General features: G+C 43.8%; 1 protein-coding gene across 5 annotated transcripts in view; it reads left to right on the forward strand.

The window, feature by feature from the left end:
• The window catches only part of htr4 (5-hydroxytryptamine receptor 4), a 162990-nt gene that overhangs the window by 67088 nt on the left and 72534 nt on the right, over positions 1-23368 (forward strand). For 3 of the 5 annotated variants that reach the window (XM_085286906.1, XM_085286913.1, XM_085286896.1), the window contains exon 3: positions 23126-23239. The exons of the other annotated variants lie outside the window; for them this stretch is intronic. In XM_085286906.1, coding sequence (XP_085143032.1) covers positions 23126-23239 — 114 coding nt within the window. The remainder of the gene's footprint in view (positions 1-23125; positions 23240-23368) is intronic. 5 annotated transcript variants of the gene reach the window in all.

Here is a 23368-nt window from a genome sequence, read left to right on the forward strand (position 1 = left end):
GGTCTTTACCAGGTTTGCACACACAGTAGCTGGTATTTTGGCCCATTCCTCCATGCAGATCTTCTCGAGAGCAGTGATGTTTTGGGGCTGTCGCCGAGCAACACGGACTTTCAACTCCCGCCACAGATTTTCTATGGGGTTGAGGTCTGGAGACTGGCTAGGCCACTCCAGGACTTTCAAATGCTTCTTACGGATCCACTCCTTTGTTGCCCGGGCGGTGTGTTTTGGATCATTGTCATGTTGGAAGACCCAGCCTCGTTTCATCTTCAAAGTTCTCACTGATGGAAGGAGGTTTTGGCTCAAAATCTCACGATACATGGCCCCATTCATTCTGTCCTTAACATGGATCAGTCGTCCTGTCCCCTTGGCAGAAAAACAGCCCCATAGCATGATGTTTCCACCCCCATGCTTCACAGTAGGTATGGTGTTCTTGGGATGCAACTCAGTATTCTTCTTCCTCCAAACACGACGAGTTGAGTTTATACCAAAAAGTTCTACTTTGGTTTCATCTGACCACATGACATTCTCCCAATCCTCTGCTGTATCATCCATGTGCTCTCTGGCAAACTTCAGACGGGCCTGGACATGCACTGGCTTCAGCAGCGGAACACGTCTGGCACTGCGGGATTTGATTCCCTGCCGTTGTAGTGTGTTACTGATGGTGACCTTTGTTACTTTGGTCCCAGCTCTCTGCAGGTCATTCACCAGGTCCCCCCGTGTGGTTCTGGGATCTTTGCTCACCGTTCTCATGATCATTTTGACCCCACGGGATGAGATCTTGCGTGGAGCCCCAGATCGAGGGAGATTATCAGTGGTCTTGTATGTCTTCCATTTTCTGATGATTGCTCCCACAGTTGATTTTTTCACACCAAGCTGCTTGCCTATTGTAGATTCACTCTTCCCAGTCTGGTGCAGGTCTACAATACTTTTCCTGGTGTCCTTCGAAAACTCTTTGGTCTTGGCCATGGCGGAGTTTGGAGTCTGACTGTTTGAGGCTGTGGACAGGTGTCTTTTATACAGATGATGAGTTCAAACAAGTGCCATTCATACAGGTAACGAGTGGGGGACAGAAAAGCTTCTTACAGAGGACGTTACAGGTCTGTGAGAGCCAGAGATTTTCCTTGTTTGAGGTGACCAAATACTTATTTTCCACCCTAATTTATGAATAAATTCTTTACAAATCCTACCATGTGAATTCATGGATTTTTTTTCACATTCTGTCTCTCACAGTTGAAGTGTACCTCTGGTGCAAATTACTGACCTCTGTCATCATTTTAAGTGGGGGAACTTGCACAATCGGTGGCTGACTAAATACTTTTTTGCCCCACTGTACAGTTATAACCAGAGGTTCCATCAACTCATCGTGGACCTGGGTGGGTGTTCCCAGGGTGGAGTGATGGTGCAGCACACATCTTTAATGACTTTTGTCATCAAATTGTGTTTATTTAGGATTTAATCCACACAGGGTCAAACATAGACATACACCCATACACAGCTCTGCAGTGACTTTAAGGCCTGTTAACTTCTTGATAATGAGCATGACTGAGTCCAGCTGGTAGTTTCTCTTTGAAGCTCGTTAGCCTGCTCGAGGAATCTGAGGAACTCTCAGAAGGAGAACTGCAGATTTGCCCAAGTTGGGATGGAAATTGTTTCCACACAGCTGCAGATTCAAGATCAGCAGTTCAAATAAATAAGTTACTCTGATGTGCTGGAAGAGGAGCCACACTGTGACATGATGAGGTCGGTATCAGGCACAGTTTAAAGTCAGAGCTGTGAAACATGAGTGCACGCTTTCCTGCCGTCATGATTCATTTGGCTTCTTTTTTAAAAACCTGACAGGAAGCTCCTCCTTTTGCCTGATGTTGTATGTAACGCTATAACGGCCTTATTTAACAAGAATTTTACCGCCACGCTTCTCTATACGCCAGGAATCAGAGTGAGTTGGAGTAACTGAATCTAGCACAGCGCAGCGTGCAGCAACCGAGCCTGCAGTCTGTCCTGATGCACATTCAGCTAAAACCTGGTTTAGGTTTTCAGTTTGCAGCAACATCCTGTGATATGAGTAAAAAGAGAGACCTGTGATCTCCGGACAGCCCTCTCAGAAACGGGACACCTGCTCCTTCATTACATGAACAGAGTGAAACTGGAGACGGCGTCCAGAATTTATTTAAAACCACATCCTCTGTTATCACATCAGAGCGCTGATGCCATCGTTTATTCACCCGCTGGTCGGCTAATGGCGCCCTTTGGTTTGAAACATGCTGCTCGTAGCGTCTGCTATCTGTCCTCACAAACTTTATTCACACTCTTCCATACCTGCACTGCCCGTCACGCTACATTAAAGCTGTGCACAGATCTGTGTGCTGCTCCTGTATGTTTCACACATTCATCACTGTTTCTATATGTGAATGTGTTCACACTTTACAAACACGTCGAGAAAGTACAAAGGTCTGACAGTCAGAGAAAAGTTCTTTACACTTATAAATCCAACATCACTCCTAATACTACTACTAATACTCTTCCTCCTCCTCCTCCTCATCCTACTACTACTACTATTACTGCTACTCCTAATAATACCAATCATTTAGTTTTTGTAGGAAAAGTTGAGTTTAGTTAAATCTTGATAAACACGATCTTGTCTTCCATTACAAACTGTTGACTGTGTCCCACAACTGTGAAACATCTGGATTTTTGTCTCCTGTCTGACAGATCCCCTGCTCCGTGTCCGTGTCTTACACTCTTTTATTCACATCAGCTTTGATGTTCAAGTTTTTCTCTCTTTTTAAAATATTTATTATCCGTGTGATTTCATCCCCAATGTCTCTCTGATTTGGAAAGTTAAGTTTCTTCAGTCTGAATTTCATGATAGTCTTCCAACATCGTCACTGCTCTCTGCCCTTCACCTGAACATAAACCTGTTTCCTCATTTAGAGAAATGCAGGTGTGATGGTGTGTGGACGGCAAGCACGAGCCCGCTTGTTTGCGATCAGTCATGTCCCGAATCTGATGGTGATTTTGCATAAAGTGTAAGAACATTTAGTGGACGAGACTCATTCACTTTAGATAAAAGACAAAAAAAAATGAAATGTGTGACGACTCGTACATCTGGAAAGAAGACCAGTGGCTTCCTGCTGTTACGCCTGCAGTGTTTTCATAACTGCTTCTTCTTCTCTAGTTCATTTTAAAGTTTGCCTTCAAAGCGATCGGCTCCCCTTATCTCCTCTTGTGATTGTGATTTTAGAAAGCTGATGTCAACTTGCACAGAAAACTTTATAAAGTCTGGCTTTTGTGGGATTTTGAGTGAATATGTGTGAGAGGCACACTGACGATGTGTTTCCTGACCAGAAATAAAAGATTGTCTGATTTGGTGGGTTTTTTATGATTTATTAATGTCTGAATGTGTTTTCATTCCCTCCTTCTGAAAGCTTTTTGTGCTCGGTGTGTGCCAGTTTTTCAAAGTGATGAATTTGAAAGGCAAATAACGTGTCCTGAGTGGTGGAAAGAACAGCTGTTTTGACCTCCAGTCAATTCTAATTGTTCAGCTTGATTTAATATTTGCTTAAGTGCTGCATAGTAACGAAGACAGTTGTCCTTCAGCTGCAGGACCATGTCGTCAGATCCATCTGGAGTGTCCTTTAGAGAGGACCTAAGTTCCTGTGGTGTCAAAGCAGCCATAGTTAATATTAGTTATGTGAGCGGCTCAGCGGGTGATTCCTTTCTTTGTCCTTCCTTCATTATAATATTCATCCTGTGGACATAAAGCAACAGAGGAGTCAAAAAAATATTGGGGAACTTTGACTGCTTGTGAAACAAAACATTACACATAGATTCATAAACCTGTAGATATGCACATGCAGATATAAAGGGATTACCATTAATGAAGAAATCATTCAAGCCCTACAAGGAGGTCAGACTAGAGGTAATAATCCAACATGGTGTGTGTCTGTGTAGGAAAAAGCTGCCTGCCTTCATTGTGGTTTATTAATAATCAAACACAAAGGTTGGACATGAGCACGTCAGGCTCTGATCCACCACAGCGGCACAGGTTTGCTGCTCGCTGCCGTCTCTTTGGTATTTTGGTGTCTGTCAGCTCGACGGCAGCTGAGTGGGCATGGAAGCTCGCAGAGAAGCTCCGCGATCTTGCTCCAACCAGATCGAGAAGTGGGTGAAAAGGTGGAGCTTAAAGCTGATTCAACACAGACCGTAGCATGCTTTTAAGATGACAGTATGATATTGATTTATGTAGAATCTCAAAAGGCCAAAAATTAATGCCGAGGCTGTATTTGTAGCACGAGAACTTCTCTAATAAATGCATGAATTATGTTTTTATTCTTATGAATTCTCTGATTGATACTGTAACAATACAGTAACAGTACTGCATTATCCCCTGGCTATGTGGCACTGGGTAAAACCAGTGTTTGACATGTTGAGATGTTGCAGCAGTCAAACAAAAAAAATCTGTTGAACGTTGAACTTTTTCCTTTTGCAAGATAATTTATTATTTAATTAGTTTAGTTCCACTCTGAGAAATGAGAGTGCTCTGAACTGAGCTGTTAAACAAAGATACTAGATAACCTGCAATACACACACACACACGGGGGGGGGGGGGGGGGGGGGGGGGGAATCAGGTAACTAAGCAACAGAGAGGACACGAGCATGTCAGAACACACCAACAAAACAAAGTGCTGAACTGGTGTAAAGAAGAAAGTTGCGGTTGGTTTGAAGGGCTGCAGAAGAAAGTGTCTGTCTCCAAAAGAACGGCAGCACGGCGGTGGAGGGATGATGACCTGAGTGCACCAAGTATTCTAGAGTCAGCGTGAGGCTGTCTGTCCCACAGCTAAAGCTCGGACCAACCCGAACAAAGATCCAAGCTCAGCAGCACATCTCCACTAGAACGGCTGAAACAGGAAAGAACGGAGCTGCTGCAGTGAATAAATGGTAAATGGCCTGCATTTTGTATAGCGCTTTACTTAGTCCCTAAGGACACCAAAGCGCTTTACACTACATTCAGTCATTCACCTATTCACACACACACACATTCACACACTGGTGATGGCAAGCTACATTGTAGCCACAGCTACCCTGGGGCGAACTGACAGAGGTGAGGCTGCCGGACACTGGCGCCACCGGGCCCTCTGACCACCACCAGTAGACAACGGGTGAAGTGTCTTGCCCAGCCTCGGTCCGACCGAGACTGTCAAACCAGCAACCTTCCGATTACAAGACGAACTGCCAACTCTTGAGCCACAATCGCCCCATGTGGGGTCTAGTGGTCCAAAGTCCAGGCCTCAGCATGTGCATGAATAAATGTTGCAAAACTCAAAGACCTGAAGCTACACTGTGAAGAAGAGCGGACCAAATCTCGTGCACAGCGATGAGAGAGACTGATGACGTCACACAGGAACCATCACTGTGAGTTACTGCTGCTGAAGGAGGATCTCTAGCTGTTGGGTCACGGGGTGGACAGTAGTTAAAGAGCTTTGGCAGTGAGGACATTTGTGTCTCTGTCCACCTGTGCCACAAAGAATCTTTTCAAATCTATAGTCAGTCTAATGTTGGTGAATAAACCATTCGCTGTACAATCCAGCTCCGTGCAATAACAAGACAAATATTCGGCCTCAACATGAGAGCAGAGCTTCTGCCTGAGGCAGCGACGGGTAAGCGTCAGCTCCCTCGAGTCCATCAGAGGAACGAGAAGTTCATACTTTGGGGTGTTGCGTAGCAGCAGGGATGTGTGCTCTCTGTAGGAGGTGCACCAGCTTTCATTGATTACTCTGGCAAAGCTTAAGTGGTGCACGCTGCAGGTCTCTGATGATGATGATGCATCAGGTCTCCAGAACGTCTCATTTGCAGCTCTCCAAATTTCAGCTATTTCCCCAGATCAGGACTTTGGGCAACAGCATTTACTGTACAAGAACACAAGACTAGAAAAACATGTCACACATGTCTGTCAGAACCCCATGCTCACTGGAGCATCGTCCTTTCTGAGGAACAAATATTATCAGTCAGTATTTTATGACTTAAATGCTCCAAGAAATTCAGCAGACAGAGTTTAACATTTGGGGAATTCCAGCCATAATTTAAGAAAACAACAAAGAAGTGTTTCATTGCTAAAGTTTGAACTACATCACAAATGCAAAGATGATTTTGTCTTTAACCTTTGTGAGGTGACAGTTTTAGCACCATGTTGGCCGTGCATGAAACTAAATGCTTCAGTAATTATCATGTTACCAGCTCCTCATTAAAATAGCCACATGTGAATGTGCTGTAATGTGGATCACATCATTTCTTCTAAATCAGGAAAACTCACTTTTCCCACAGTGTGAACAGTAAGGAGAAAATGAGCTCTGCTTCCTGCAGTCACAGTCGTCTGAAGAACTCAGATACTCGATAAAGATGCTGTTCTGTGCACGAGTGAAACGGTGGAAGGAGCAGTTTCACATTAGTTTTACCCACATTTCTTTGGCATGAGGTGAAGTCTGAAGGCCTCTCTGGACTGAGCCAATGAAATGACACAGAATGATGGATTAATGTGGGCCAGTCACAATGAGGTAAGATGTGGACAGAGTCTGCAGTCTGCAGTCTGCAGCTGCCGCTCCTATCCTGCTTCTTCTCCATCACCTCTATTTGTTCAGTCTATTCTGGAGAATGTCCTGGGACTGCTGCTTTTTTTTTCTTTACTCTGTCTGCTTGTGCAATCAAACTCAACGTTTGATTGCACTTTTCTGGGGCCTCCGTGGTTTGTGACACTGCTCCACATTGATCGATTTCGCGACACTTTCTATTTATGTCTCCCCTTTATTAATCTTCTCAGTGACTCTGACAGTTTCTCTGGGCTCAGTGAATAATGTCTGGGAATCCCTTTGGCATTATGTGCACTCAATATCAGAACTTAAAAAGCATCAGCAGACATTAATCCCCAGGCAGGAGACTCCTCTACAACACAAAGCAACCTCCCAAAGTCTTGCAGTAAAAATCAGCAGGAATTTGTTTCAGTAGCAGTGAATTTCATTCTGTTCTACTTTAGAGGCTTCCTCTCCGAAACTGATAGATTATAACACTGGAATCAGTCCAGCAAACACAATTTAATGCATATTTTTATGCTTCAGGTCTGTTTTCCTGTGTTAATACATATACGCATGCATAACGTTCAGAATCAGAGAGATTTTATTAAGCCCAGAGGGAAGTCAAGTAAGTTAAGTCATCGTCCTTGATGCATTTGAAAACTTTGTCAGACTGCTCATGTGGACGCTCCATGCTGACCACACTTGTAGTTTTCCTGCTGATGATGAGAGCTCCGCCTCCTTAGAACTGGAGCGTAACCAGCCACGTTGAGGTTGTTTGTTCGGATGGATGGGTGCAGAGGGGGGGGGGAGGCGACTCGCTGATGTGCAAAGCCATCTATGTGGATATAGTCATGTGGTGTGTTTTGTGATGTGAGCCCCCCCTCTGTGAATTATATTGTCTGAGTTGTAGGTTTGCATTCCTCACCATGAAATCGATGTTTCTGTGACTCCAGGAGTTACTTATTTGGGAGATTGTCATGTTTCTCTGTGCAGGATGCTGATTAGCTCTGAGGTATTTGCATTTTTGGATTTTACTTGGATGGATGATTGGAGTTGCAGTTCTCTGTTCAGTCCAGAACAGAAAACGTAAATTACTCTATGAATGACCTCCTTTTCAGGATGTTAATATGAATAATATGTTGAAGACGTGTGAAGCATTTTTTAGTCCATGTGTAGTTTCTTTCTAATTGCCAGATGAGACTAAATTTGAAAAAGAGAGGAGTGTTTATGATTGAGTGAAATTTCCAGCAGGCCGTCAGAGCTGCTGCTGCTGCTGCTGCTGCTGCGTGTCATGATTCGAAGCAAAGACGCTGTTTGATTGTTTGACTGGAACTGAAACTTTCACGTTATTTCAAGGTGTTTGTTCTGCATGCAGCCAGGTGCTATCTGATGGGTTAGCATCCACAGAGTCCATCTGAGCGTATATTGAAGCTGATTGGTCAGAGCCTAACCAGTTGAGCCTGAGGTAGAGATGGATTGATTGTGATATTTGATGGCTGAGCATATGATGTGTATGATAGGATGGGTGGTGGAAGGGTGAAAAAACCATAAAACAAGTTCAGGGAATTTAAAGTTCCATGAAGTGATGAAGGAGATTCTGTAGAAACAATAATGTGTCATCTGCATATCGACTGATCTAATATTATGTGTTTAATGTTCAAGTTAATTTGACTGCTGTTTAATTCTACTCATATTTGTCCACATCAACAAAACAAAACATAAGTTGTGGATGGTTTTCTCGCTCTCTAAATTTCTCATCTCCCTCATATGTTGGGTTTTGAGTATGACCCACAATATTCTCAGTATTGTGCCTGAATGCAAACCATGTAACAATGAACGAGCACAACAGCTGAACATGAAACAGCTGGGAAGTCAGCTGGGAATTTCCAAGAGGTACGCTTTTACTTTATAAACTCATAAAACTGTCAAAAAATAGTAAAGGGTGGGAATATCACTACACCCATAACTGCATTGGTAATGTCAGGTACTTTCCTGGAGACAGAAACAAAGAAGCTTCCACCTTAATCTTCCGCAGTGAGTGTTTTGAACGTCTCCCCTCACATGTGCTTCAAAACAAGTAAAGACCTGAAAGTGTGTGTGTGTGTGTGTGTGTGTGTGTGTGTGTGTGTGTGTGTGCTGCATATTAATTACAAATTTCAACCCTTCTCTGCATGTTAGAAGAGAAATTTATTTTTCATTACAAATAATAATTTTCATAAATAAGTCCTTTAAAATGACATTTTGAAGTTTTGTGTAGTTGCACAGTTGTGGATAATTGTTGTGCTTTCAGCATAAACTGACCGTGTTACATGCCCAAGCTGTGACTCCCAATTACACTTTTTATGATAAGTAAACAGTCAGTGACAGTCAGTCAGTTAGTTGTCAGAGGTAGTAAATAACTCGGAGCGCTGCAAACGTACTGCAAACTCCTTTGCTTCAGTGCAGGGGAGCCAGAGTCATTAAACGCTAGCACAGTATTGTTTTAGTAGATCATGCAGTATCTTTTCCTGATTTTCTGTTTCACCATCATGTCGGGACACATGCTCAACATTTAAGCGACACTCGGATATGATTCCACACCTTCTGTGACTCAAAGTCTTCTGTGGGTGACTTTAATCGCCAGGCTGGTCTGTGGGCATCTCTCTGCTGGTGGACCAAACAAAATCAGGCTCATGTACACTTGGTCAAAACATGTTGCCTGGCAACCCAACCCGGTGTTTGACTGCGACTGTCGCCAGTTTGAACTTTGCCAGGAGCCTTCAGCAGATGGATGCAGTTTATTACTAAGAAAGTGTTATCATCACTCTGTCAGTATGTAAATAAGATGCTTCAAGAATTCTGCCGCACGTATCATCACGTGGCACGCTGAGTACATTATACTGAGTCTGCTGTGTGTTCCTGTTATGAGAACTTGGCTGTTGGCTGCTTACCATTAGAAGGGAATTCTTTTCAGTGTTGCATAATTTTATATTATATATTTGTGAGAACCTACACAAACCTCTGAGGCACCAAAATAAAACCTCTGGATATATATATATTTTTTTATACCAGAAGTCCTGATTTGAACCTTACCGTTACACCACGCCTCCAAGGTAAACACTTTATATGCCAGTTTCCGAGAAAGCTGGCAGGTCGGAGCAGCATGGAGAACTTCCTTTGGTTTTTTTTGTGAAAAATAAGCAGACATGAGAGCGCGAAGAACCACAGCTCCTCTGACAAGTTGGTGCTGACAACGATCACTTTCCCACTCTCCAAAAATGGAGCTCAACTCCGTTTGTTTTCTCCATCCATGCGCTCCACTATCCCACTTCAAAAAACAAGTTTTATGACTCCTAAAATGATGACAGCCCACATCTTACAGTCCACAAGGCCCTTGGTGATGTCACACCCTAAACTGAAACGGTGAACAGGGTTAACACTGAACCTGGTAAACATCAGCATGATGATGTGGGCATTATCATCGTGTACCGGTACATTACCATAAAGCCTCACTTTGTCCCAGAGTCTCCTTATGCCGTGTTTGGTGGAATAATTCATGGATTCAGTCTGTCCCACGCTCCACTGTCTGAGGAGCCATTTGTTCTCCTTTCAATCACACGGTCAGCTAAAGCTTTGAATCTAAAACTTTAGGACTTACACACTTCCTGTTCCTTCCTTCCTGGCATACCTGTCAGGGCGTCCTCACCCCTTCACCCGGTCTGTGGGCGGAGACGAGGACGTGCGATGGGTCACATGTGGTAACATCAGCTTAGACCTGGCCCCAGGTGCAACCCATTTCCAGATGGCCTGCAAGAAGAGGCCAATGAATGATTGATAATTGGGAGGAAACGGCCTACCAAACCAGCTGATGTAAAGTAGCTGAGCTCATATTTGATTGCCTGAAGCCTGTTTCCTCGCCTTTGGGATGCGTTTATGTGGGAAGCTGCCAGAATCACGCCTCGCACCTTCGGGAAATCGTTATGAGACAATTAGCCTGAAATGACTTGCAGGGCTTTTTATTCCACATTAGCACTGACGGCTGACTGATGGCTCATGCTGCTCTGTCACTAATTTGAGTTTGAATCACACAACGTTTGAATTAGTCAGTGACTCTTATTATGGTGGGGAGCTGATGCCTTAGTTCAGGACTGTGACTCAGTCTGAAATGGTCTCTGTGTTCTTACTTATTTAAAAGTGCATTTTGTAACACGTGACCTTTGGCGACCTACATTTGGTAGGTTTATCTTACTTGCAGCTGAAAGGAGGAAGTTATTTAGAGCTCAGTCTGGTTTGTTTCACTGTGCTGCTGACAGTGAAGTAAACTCACTGATAATATTAACATTTGTGCTGAATGAAAACAGAGTTTTACGGAGATGCTTTTCTGTTTTAAGACATTTTATGAAGTAAGTGCAAACCTGAAGGCACTTTTCATGTTTAAACCAAAACCATGGAGTGTCCAGAGATTTGCTCTGTGATCAGAAAGAGGTTGTCGAAGTGAGCCACTGAGGATTTATTTGAAGGTATTTTGGTTTGTTTTACAGTAGAAATGACTACGTGAACGCCTGCCTAAGGTGAAGTTTTCCACCTGTGTTAATCTTTTTCACTCTTTTTATTTTGTGGGTTCCCACAGTGACTGAGACTGGTTCACTCCCACCATCACGGCTGCCCAGGGAGAACTCCTCATAGTTAATTCATGTCGTCTGCTTGTCGTGGTCCTGGCTCTTTTAACCAGTATTTTATATTCGTGGGCTTCTGTTTAAATGAATGTCTGTTTGTTTGTGGTCTCGATTTTCACCTTTGTGTATTCCCTCTGTGTTTCCTGCCATGCTTAGGTTAGTCTGCACTTCTCTGTTAATTATTGCTCCTCACTTTACCGTCTTCAGTTTTATTTCCTCGCTGTGGCGATTGTCCACACCAGTGTTAACGTGTTAGCCCAATCAGCTTTTGTATATTCAGAGCTCCAGCTCTCGCCTTGCTCTTTGTGATGTCTGTTATTATTTCCCAGCAGTTTTTATCTCCAGTGTGTCTTCTGTTTATATCTGTGGACTCTTTCTTTGCCTAAATAAAGGTTTCGGGTCCACATTCCTGCACACATGACACTGGTCTGATTACCCAATCAAACCTTCACTTTGGAGCCAGTATTGCTTAGCAAAATAAAGAGGTGTAGCCAGTGGCACCAGAGCTGCTAAACTCATCACACCCAGGAAGTTCAGGAGAAAACGGACCTCGTTACCGATACCATTAATCTGGACTGCTGCTCGGCTGTGTCTGCATGCAGTCTGTGTTGCGCTTTCATTTATCCGGGGCCAAATTAACCCTTCCCCACCGGGGAAAGCAGAGGATTCATTGAGAAGGACTCAGTAGTGATGATGTCTTAACATAATCACACAGAGTGGGCGTCCCAGGCCTCCTGACCGTTTCTATCTCCAGGCAGATTTCACACAGACTGTGTGGGCCTTTTCTATTCTGATGTTGGGTTGGTTCGTGGACTCTTATTGTCCTTCTCTGCCTCCTCCGTTGGTCACACATCATTACCTATCCCATTCAGGCAGACCACGTCATTGCATTATGTTCAGGCAATCATCCTCCGACTTTAGACGAGCTTTATGGCTGTGAAATGTGCTCAGTTATTCTTGGCCCTTGATTATATTATTACACTGAAAATATCCTCTATTATTTCCAGCAAACTGGATTTTTCGAAGGTACTTCTAATTTATAACCCATTTATGAAACTCACATCTGTGATTTCACAAGGCTTAAGTGAAGTTTTACATCAACTATATTCAGTAATTACAAAATTTATCACATTAGTGTTGATTGATCATTCAATTAAAAACAGACCTGGACTTTTCTCTTAATTTAGCTTCTTTCTCTGCATTATTTAAAGCTTTGGCAGCTCTACCGGTCAGTGAAGCAGTAACAGATGATGAGTCATCATCATGAAAACAGGTGCATGAGGGCAAGGCACACTTCTTTTAGTTGTGTACGATGCGTCAGGACCGTCAGGTTAATATAACGGCAGTGCATGTGTTACAGCATGTCAGAGGACTGTAATCAATGATGGCAGTCAAATTATCCGACCATTGTTAAAAATTGAAATATTTGTTGTGAAAGGGCCTCTCATTCTCTGTCTGGAGCAAGCTCCTCCCACTTCAAACCAACGTTCTTCTGATTGGCTGTCCCTCATGACTTCATACAGATCCAAAGGTAGAAAAGGAGCTACTGGAGCTACTGGAGCTCAGCAGGTCATCTACTGAAGGTGGGTTGTTCCATCCCTGGCTGCTCCAGTCTGCATGCCAAAGTACCCTCGGGCAAGAAGGAACCCAGAGCTGCTCTCAGAGCGTGAATGTGTAAATGAGCCATGTTGTACAAAGTGCTGTAGAAAAGTGCTCCAAACAGAGCTTCATCGTCAGAGACCAACGCATGAGTTTACAAACTGATTGTTAGTCTGACATGTCTAATTACTGTCAAAGACATCTGAACACACTTTCTTCTGTGTATGAGTGCATTTTTCAGAGTTGCCGGTGGACAAAAGCAGCAGACGTACCTGAAACATGGGCTGCTAATCAGAGGTCTGCTGTCAGAATCACAGCAACAGGCCAAACTACTGTTACTATGGTTACAGGCAGGCTCATCTGCAGGAGGTTTGGAGGTTTTGGTTTTTCTAACAGAGAACATACCAAGTCTCCGGGTGGTCCAGCACGTACTGTAGGAGCCAATTGGCTTAAAATTGTTTCAAAGCTGGATAGTCTACGTCTGCATGGAGGCGACGGAGTCACAGCCAGACTGTGGGTTTGGACAGTCAGCAAATTTTGATCTCAGAGGCCATTTGTCTCTTTGCATGCCTAAAATTGATCAAGCTTTATTGAACCTGAGCATGAGTAACCGCCTTGAACTAAGACCAATTTCTGTGCAAGTTGTCAATCTTTCCAAACAGCTTTCATGCCTGTCCGGTTTCAGAGCATGAATTACAAAGTCAAGCATTGGTCCCCGTCCTGGTGTTTCTGCAAAGAGAGCTCCTGCCAGTCATCTGTCAGTCCAATTGCTGAACCTGACGTGAAAGCACTGATGCAGCATCGCATATGAGCCGAGGAAAATGAGCGCAGGCAGCACTGCGACGCAGTTGGCTAAAAATTTTGCTCGAAGCCTAAAAGAATGGCGTTAGTGGACGGCACGCAGCCTTGGGGAGACGTGTTCAGGATACATGATGAGACCAGTTGTTGTTGAGGAACAGTTTGGATTTCAAAGCGCCTGGAAGTTGAATTTAAAATGACCTTTCATTTGTAGCCCTACTCCCTTTTAAATGAACTGGAGGGATTTTCAGTGTAAATTCGGTCTAGCTTTAAAAACAGTGTTGAAGTGGACGACTGCCATTGTGCTGATTAAAGGTGCGCCGTTGGGAAAGATGTGAATAGATGTGTGAACACACACGAGGAGGATTTTTAAGGAAGGGTGTTTCTGCATGATCGAGACAAATAAACCTGTGTGTGTGTGTGTGTGTGTGTGTGTGTGTGTGTGTGTGTGTGTGTGTGTGTGTGTGTGTCTGAATGATTGCAGTGATCATGATGGTGTTTGCTTCTCTTGTGTGTTCTGCAGTTCGTCTGATTCAGGTGGTGTTTTTTTCTCCTGTGGAATCTTAAATTGTTCCTGTTTTTCGTGGTTTTTATCTGTTTTGTGAGGAAAATTTATCTCAAAGTTCTCCACTGGGTCTGATTATAAACAGTATTCAGTCAGACACCTTCAAACCTTTTCGATTTTCTGAAACTGAAATTCTGTGTAGCAAACTGTGATGACTGAAACAATGTATTTCTCTGCTCTGCAGCTCTGCAGCTGAAACACTTGACAGAGTTACTTGACATTTCCAATCACGATGTTAGCGACACTCAGAAAGCTTGGAGGAGCTTAATTTATCTGTGCAAACAATCCACTGAACTCTGTGCCGCTATCACCCATCATCACAGCCAGAAATATCCTGATGATGCATCGCTGTAAATGTCAGGTGCAGTCAGGTCGTCACCGCGCTTCTTTTATTTCAGTGCTTCAGGTTTCTGATCACAGACAATAGAAACTGATTATTATAAATATATATTAGTGCTTTCATTCTGGGCCCTGCGACAGACTGGTGTTTTTTTTTTTTTATTTGTAGCAGAAACACACACCAGTCTCAGCAGTTGAAATAAGTGGGCTGAAATAAATGCAAAATGAGCTTAAAATCTGATAAAACATCAACAATATGAAGGTCTCCATCCATTTGTGAGGCTCCAGCACAGAGCAACATGGATTCTCAGGAACAGCAGTGATGAAATTATGTAAATGACAAGTGTTATTGACAAACTGCGAGATGCTCATCAGTGGAACATGCTGGAGTTTCTGGCTTCTCGTTCATTAAAACAGGTGCTTTGGTCTTTACAATCCTAAACCAACCACAGATTTGTATAAGACCAAGGTTGTCCTTCTAACGTGTCTAACATTCACCCATCCATCTGTCAATACATACTTCCACCCATCTGTATATCCATCCTCTGGCCACTTACTTCACTTCTTCTCAGGGGACACTGAGGTGTTCCCAAGCCAGTACCAGTCATGTCCAAAACACCAGTATCAGCTCTGAGCTCCTTCCAAATGAGCAAAGTGCTCATCTTACATCTGCTGCTTGTATCTGTGATCTCATTCTTTATATATCTCACTTTATATTGTAAGGCAGACCCTACAATAATACATACAAGAGAAAAACTTAACAATCACATGACCCCCTATGAGCAAGCACGTTGGCGACAGCGGGAAGGAAAAACTCCCTTTAAACAGGAAGAAACCTCCAGGATGAACCAAGCTCAGGGCGGCCATATGAAGCGATGGGGTGTCATAAAACCAGAATTTTCCCTAATTAACCGGTTTGAGCCCCTCATGACTATAAAGAAAACAAAAATGTAATAAAGGAAGTTCTTTGCTGTCACACTTGACTGTCTGTCACTTACAATGTTCGTCTGTCTGCATATACGGGAATAGCCCCCAGCTGAGGCTGCCGGAGCTGTCACAAACACTTCACCGCGCTTTCAGCTCTGACAGCCGCGCTTGGAAAGCACATTGTGTTTCCTACCTTTCTGCTGCTTCTCGTCTGCACTCCTTTATGCTTTAAACGCGTTTCATTGGTGAGGTAAAGATAACAGAACTTAATTAGGCCCAATCTTCGGTCTCACAACTCAGAAACCAAAACCTGTCGTTCAGAAGTAAACCTCAGCAGCTGCAGCCACACTTAAAAGACCCATCAGAGCAAAGAAAATAATCTCGAGTCCAGCGGAGAGATCGCCGCTATCAGACCCTGACTGAGCAGCACACAGGCAGCTGTTGGTTGGAAATTGGAGGCCATCCTCGCTGTTTACACACTCTTCTTGTGTGTGTGCGTAAACTAGTGGCCACGCTTGGATGAGCAGAACAGAGAAAACGGGTTTGGATGGACAGGGTGGGGTGTGAGGCTGAAATGGCATTTGAGAGCAGACAATGGAGTCTTTTTCTCACTGTTATAATAAAATAATGTGAAACAATATGCTTTTAGAGACAGCGCTCTCAGAGGAGCATGGTATGTTTAGATGATGTTAAAGAAGAATTATTTTTAGGAGCCTGCTGTAAAGGACTAACTCCTGATTAAATTTGGGCTGAGCCGCAACTTTGCACTGTTTAACGAGAAAGCCAGAACATGGGAATATGTATGTCTGAAACCAAAATCCTGACGACTGAAAACTACAAAGATGGCAGCTTCCACATAGATGACAATGAGAGGTCAAGAACTTTATTTTAATGATAAATTTTTAATTATCAGTGAGATCATTATCCAGTGATTATTCATCAACAATTATCATTATTGCCAAAGAAGAATCGCAATGGCTAAAGCAATGATGAAGTCATCTGATAAAGTCTTCGAATCTAAGGACGTTTCTCGGCCAATAAAATAAAAAAGGCTGTAGTACAGTTTTATTTTCTCTATGCTCACCTATAGCTGTGAAAGCTGAAAAAAGAAAACCGGACAATCGATGAATCAGGGCTTCTGAAACTTAGACAGATTTTATCAGTACCATGGACGCCCGAAGGACCAACAAATCAATGGAGAGGCAAATAATGAAGATACGGCTCCCACCAGGGAGGCAAATGCCGCTTGACCGATTCTTGAGAGTATTTCCGCCGTTGTTGCCAGCGATGGTCACTACTAAGATCTCAGTCATTAAGCTCTTTAAAAACTCATTAAAAACAGTTTCTTTATTTTTAAAGGAAAGTTATTGAGTAGATTTTGGTGAACTCTGATTAAAATAAACATCTCACATCCTGACATGGAGGAAAACCTAAAAGTAATGAAAATGAATGAGCTGAAAGTCTAAATAAGTGATAATCATTTCAGGTATCTCGGTTCAGATGATCAGTGTCTATTGGTTGCACAGCCGCTAATGCACCGCGAGCATCGTCATCGTGGAAATTTGTCAAAGCCAGAGCGCCGTGTCTCTGGAGGAAGTTCAGTTTGGAGATGAAATCACTGATTCACATGTTCTCACGTCTCCCTTCTTCTTCTTCTCTGAAATTCCCCGTGGATGTGGCCAGGACTTCCTGCTCCCTCCATCTTTAATTTTCATCTCTCTGACAGAGACCTCAGAGTCCCGCTGGATGTCTCACCCAGAAATAAATTTAGCTTGTTTCCTGACACTGTGTCCTCAGATGAACATGAACTTTCTAGAGAAGCATTTAAATGATGCATCAAGCCTGGCTGCTGCACTTCAGAGACCACTGTGCACTCAGCCCCACTCAGATTCTTTGTTCATTTTATTTGTTGATAATATTTTGTAAATGCTCTCTTTAATATTGTGTAAATGTGTGGCACAGAGAACAGAAAAAAAGGTTTTGGTGTGTTTTTATGCTGTGTAGACGAGCTGCGTCACCACACCCTGTGGCATTTCTGCAGATTTGATTGCATCAGCTGCGGTCAGGTGGTGAGGAGGGGAAATGACTGCGAGCAGGTGGAACTAACAAAACAATCTCTGAACCGGTTCTGTCGGCCCACCTCAGTTGACTCGACAGATCCCGTGCACGCTGTCACGTGGCATTGCTTGACACAGTAAGAGTCGGGCAGCTTCAGCTCTGAGAGGACCTCAGTGAAGACTTCTGAGAGCTCAGTCCAGCTCTCACTAACAGTCAGCTCCATGCAGCCAATCAGTGACAGCTCATTTAGTTCAGCCACATGATATGGTATCCCCTATAGCTGTAAAAGAATTTTTTTTATACGTGTGTGTTCATATTTCAAAGGTTTGGCTCTCCAGCTGTCACTCACCAGAGTCAGACCAACTGAGAATATCAAGCTCAGAGCCAAGAATGTGCAAAAACATTATTTATGTGCATTTAGTCTTCACGAGGAGTAAGAGAAACCAGATGTTCGGTCATGGATGATGGAGGTATTTCCCCGCTCATCTGTCCCCTCTGAGCTCCTAATTGAGGCTGCTCTGTGCTGATTACCTAGCATACCCAGCATTACCCAGCTTAACTCAGGTCAAAGTTCACGTTACCTGATGTCTTTCATCCTTCAAACCCACTGCTCCACAGCTTCTCTGTTTGTCTTTCTCAGTCTCTCTTCTTCAACAGCAGAAAGCCCTTTTTGTACGTCTGCAGAATCGTTGAGGAGCAGCAGAGGAAATTCCTGCCTTTGCCGTCTGTTTTTAAGCACATTTGCTTTCAAAGGACGTCGGCTGTGTTCTTTCCAAACCCTTTACCTTATAACGTACTTGGATGAGACATTACACTCAATCTGAAGAAGTCACAGCTTAATTAAGCGCGTTTTGACGAGTGATCAGGAGCCGGGTTACTGTGTGTGATGCTGGGGTGTAGCCTTCTGTCAGGTGTGTAGTCACAGTCCCAAACAAGACACAGATGCAGGTGTCCTGATGTGTGTTTGCCTCCCAGCAGCTGGCCTTCATTCTTGCTTCTCATCCTGAAGACGTCGTCCATCCTAAAAACTGATGGACAGTGATGGCTATTTAACCCTTACTGGTGTTGTCACCTTGATGTCCCCCATCATCATGTGACCACTGAAAACACGTGTTTGTCCAAACTGTGCATTTATTAAATCAGCGAAGATGCTCAGGCGAGAACCAATGTTCCATCAGACAGAACAGAACAACCACTCCACACACTGATTGGGGTTGGGCGTTAGGGTTAAATAGGCGGGACATCAGCCTTTAGAACTGCAGAAGCCACTTGGATGAGAGCTGAAAGGGCCTGACAAACCTGAAGAAGTGCAGTTTTCTTCATGCTACCTTGACCTGGAACACTGAGAACCTACACAGACGTCCTCTTGGGTTCAGACTCAGAGACTAAACAGTATTGAGTGTGGTCCCGTGCTGACCTTGAACAAGTTCAAGACATGAACAAGACATGCTCCTATCAGCACGGTATAAATATCACAGGGTTATCACATATTTCATCCATCTGTTGGATTAGCTGCACTTCACTGTCACTTTTTAAAATAATGGCTTCAAGAGCAGGCTGTCCTCAGCTGTGTGTGTATCCCCAGGTATGGGTCAGGTGTGTGTCCTAATGTGCTAATGTGATTGCTGCACCGTCCCTTTTTTATGGAGCGAGCTCTGTGTGAGAACAGCTGTAAACCTGGTGACAGGTGGATCGTCATATGATTTACTCAAACTTTACTCCCACTTTAGAAAAAAACTATGAACAACAACAGTGTTGTGCTTGGAAATGTTGAACCTCTTAGTTTAAGTGTCAAAGCGTCAGTTCGCTGAAAGTTTGCTGTGGAAGTTTGTGTTTAAGGTTTTGACAGTGGAGTTTAAATCCTAAATAAAATCCTTTTCATCGGACGGTGTGGCCTAATTGTTCATTAAGGAGCAGACCACCAGCAGTTGTAGCGAGTGAACATGACTCTAGCTAATGATCAGTAAGTGTGTGCGCCCAGCACTGCTCTAGCTTCTGCAGCTGATCCATTAATTATAAAAGCAAAATGAGCCGAGACTCTCACCAAAGCCAATATTTGCACAGCGACTTTCGTACCTGTCGCCATGTTAGAAGCCAGGTGATACTGCCATAATGAGCGTATCAATGTCTCATTTAGGGGAAAGGTGTACGTGACAAACTTGACGTGAAGGATTATTGTGAAGCCTCTTGATTATTTCTTGGTAACGATGCTTCTGTTGAGAAGTCAGCGTTCCCGTTTGATCTGATTAGTGCACTGGCATCACGGATCAAAGAACAAGCCTCATTTGCACACTATCACTTTGCCTTTGAACCTCGGATGCTGAGAGGGAAATCATTTGGCAGACGGGGACAGGTTTCTGAATTCAGCACAGAGGCTCATGTTTGCATGTTACCGATAATGTGGACAGTACATAAAAGCCACAGATAAACATCTCTAAACATCACTTTCTCCTGTAGAAATTTGCATTTTCTCATGTGGGGAGATGTTGCCCGCCCAGCCATGTCAGTCGCTGTCGTTCATTGTGTTTTCCCACCTCCCCGCCAGGCTGTGAGCTGTGAGAGAGACAGCAAACCTCAGAAGGATTGCTGTGATGCATTAACGATGTCAAACAAGTGTGAGTTTAAAGAGTCACTTTCTGAGATCTCTCAAACCACAGAAGTGGCTCCAGGAGCTTCGATTCATAACTCACGCTGGCTGGACCCGAGACATTTTCTAGAGGTTATACGCGTGCGGGGGCGAAAATGCAACGCCTGCAGTTTTAGCCTGTATTATTTATCATATCATATTCCCCATGTTGGATACTGAATACGCAACATGTCAGTTCTGTATCTATGACCAAAGACGTCTCGGTTATCGCTGGAAGATGAGCTTTGTCAAACAGGCGAGTGTGTTTTTGTGTTTATGCTCCTGATGATGACAGTTTAACCTCAGTAAATGCTGTTTGTTGTGTTTTGGAGAGAAGTGATTTGTGTCCGGGTTTCTGTGGATTATACAAAGATCGTTCGCCTGCTTTGACCTTTTTGTGTCTCAGGCTCAGCACAGCTCGACCCCAGGAGGTGAAAATGGGGTCTTTCAAACAGGCTGTGTATGAAAGTTGATATAGAAAATCAGAGCACAGCTTTGAGGTGCAGCAGCGACGCTGGAGCCAGGACATGAGCACCTCTGCCATGAATAGCATGAATCCGCCAAACACTGAAAGCACTTTGATTTAGGCCCCTTTGTTACTAAAAGGACTTTGACGCAGCGGGGGCAGACTCGGGACCTCTGAGGATCTCTAACCAGGACGTTAGCATCAGATCCCTGTGTGGTCCTGTGGGCTGCACATAGCTAGAAGGGCCTGGAGGCTTTTAGACCTTCTGTGTCGCTGTTTTTATTACTTTCAGACTGAATTCTCTGTTTTATCTCTTTCTTTGTAAAATCCCATGCGGTTGGTACACCTGTGCAGGTTTCTCAAATCAAATCAAATCAAATCACTTTTTATTGTCACATCACATGTGCAGGCACACTGGCACAGCACATGCGAGTGAAATTCTTGTGTGCGAGCCCCACAAGCAACAGAGATGTGCAAACACAACAACACAAACGAGCAAAATACAAGAATGGCCAACCTGAAACTAATAAATATATGTACAATATATAATAGTGTATGCATTTCTGGATGTGTATACTAAATATTTTCCTACGTGTGTGTGTGTGTGTGTGTGTGTGTGTGTGTGTGTGTGTGTGTGTGTGTGTGTATACACATTTTTACAAATTAAATAGTAAAAAAATAAAATAAAATAATAATAATAATAATAAAATATATAAAATATACAGAGTTGAATATGTGCAAAACAAGTGGCATTTATATACAGTGTGGAGTGCATAATGTTGAAGTTCCAGTAGTGAAGCTGAGGTGTCTATGACGTGTTCAGCAGTCTGATGGCCTGATGGAAAAAGCTGTCTCTCAGTCTGCTGGTACGGGACCGGATGCTGCAGAACCTCCTTCCTGATGGAAGCAGTCTGAACAGTTTATGGCTGGGGTGAATGGAGTCCTTGATGATCCTCCCCGCTTTCCTCAGGCACCGCTTCCTGTAGATGTCTTGGAGGGAGGGAAGCTCACCTCCAATTATCCGTTCAGAGCACCGCACTACTCGCTGGAGAGCTTTGCAGTTGTAGGCGGTGCTGTTGCCATACCAGGTGGTGATGCATCCAGTGAGGATGCTCTCAATGGCACAGTGATAGAAGGTCCTGAGGATGCGGGGGCTCATGCCGATTGGTCACCTGCTGCTGCAGACTTTATTTATTTTGCTTCTGCTCGATAGGATGCACTCACACTTTGGTTTGTTGATCTTCATTCGACTATCCTGTGCTACAAAGCCAGACTAGTGTATTACTGAGCTGTGTGAGCTTTCTGCTTCTTAAAGGGTTTCTCTTTTTACCTGGCTAGATTACCATGGTAACTGGTGCTGAACTGATCACCTGGTTGGCAGCAGGTCATGTTCAGAGGTTCTGTTTAAAGCTAGCTGGAAGCACCACGTCGTCACTGATTCTTGTTTTAAGAGCGTCGAATCATCACCATGAAACATGATCACACATAGTCTCCGTGATTCGAGCCGGGGGCGCTCACAGGGACCACTTAAAGCTGAAGAAGGGTCACGTGACCTGTGAAATGCCCGTTTTACGCCTCCCCTCGACCTGCAGCAGTGTTGTGCAGATGAATGGTTTCACAGAAGACGATTGCACTGCATTGGTTTCAGTGCTTCTTTCACGCTCATTTATCAAACCCAAATGACAAAATGTCTGCTGCGAACTTTGGTGACGATTCAAACTGATCAGATAGGTACAGCATAAATGTGTCCACCTTTGTTTCTGAGTGTGCAGATGCTTCTGGCTCTCAGCTTCTGCTCCATACTGTTTTACCTGCAGGGGAGTTTGTTCCTCGCTGTGACTCCCGAGTCTCTTTTTGTTGTTGTGAAACGTATCCATGCATCCTGAAGCCTCTCCGAGTGCTTATGTAGGTGGAAGCAATCAGTGCAGCAGAGGAAGAGACCTCTGCTTTTAAATACACAGGATATCATCACTGCTGCACCTGGCTGCTTGTTCGGGTTCAGCAAGCTACCTTGGAGATGGAAATAAATCTCATTTGCATCTGAATGTTTTCAGTGACATCCTCTTAGCCAGAGACACCAAACAAGAACAGGTAAATCCATCTTTACCTGAATGGAGCTTTTACAGCTAATGACTAGCTCCAGAGGCTGAACTTAATGAGCCGACGCAAGCAGGGAGCAGGGCTGATTTCTTGTTGCTCCACCGCGTGGTGCAGGCTGATGAAAGAAAGATTGTAATATTGTCTGTAATAAATGCCACATGAGGGGTCACTCTGCAGTTTTAACTCTCTCTCACATAAAATGAGAGCTGACAGCCTCTCTGTATCCTGCCTGATGAGTTCTGACACCTTTGCAAATATCAATAAACATTACAGCAGTGTTTTCCAAGGGTAGCTACGCAGGCAGAGACCACCCTGGCTAACTTCTTTTACTGTAAGGCGCCTGAAATGTGACAGAATCCTCTCAGTTCAGAATCCTAGCAGGCTTTTAGACTTAAACTGACATGGTGTTGTTTTATCTCCCTGCAGCGATAGCATGCCAAAGCGGATGGCCCTGATCTGCTTCCTGTCTCTGGTCATGCTGATGAGCATCTTTGGAAACCTGTTGGTCATGGTGGCCGTCTGCAAGGACAGACAACTCAGGTGGGAACGACCTTCTTCTTAAGGGCGCTTCTGTGTAATTGGCTGATGTGCATGAGAGTAAATCAGCAACAGTCAGAGCAGCACATTTTTTTTTCACTGCCTGTTTCTTATTTAAATATTTTTTTGATT

The sequence above is a fragment of the Mchenga conophoros genome, linkage group LG2 (assembly GCF_057382185.1).
Source record: "Mchenga conophoros isolate Kocher_MC1m ecotype Shallow Benthic linkage group LG2, M_conophoros_male_GT1.1, whole genome shotgun sequence".
Classification (NCBI taxonomy): Eukaryota; Metazoa; Chordata; class Actinopteri; order Cichliformes; family Cichlidae; genus Mchenga; species Mchenga conophoros.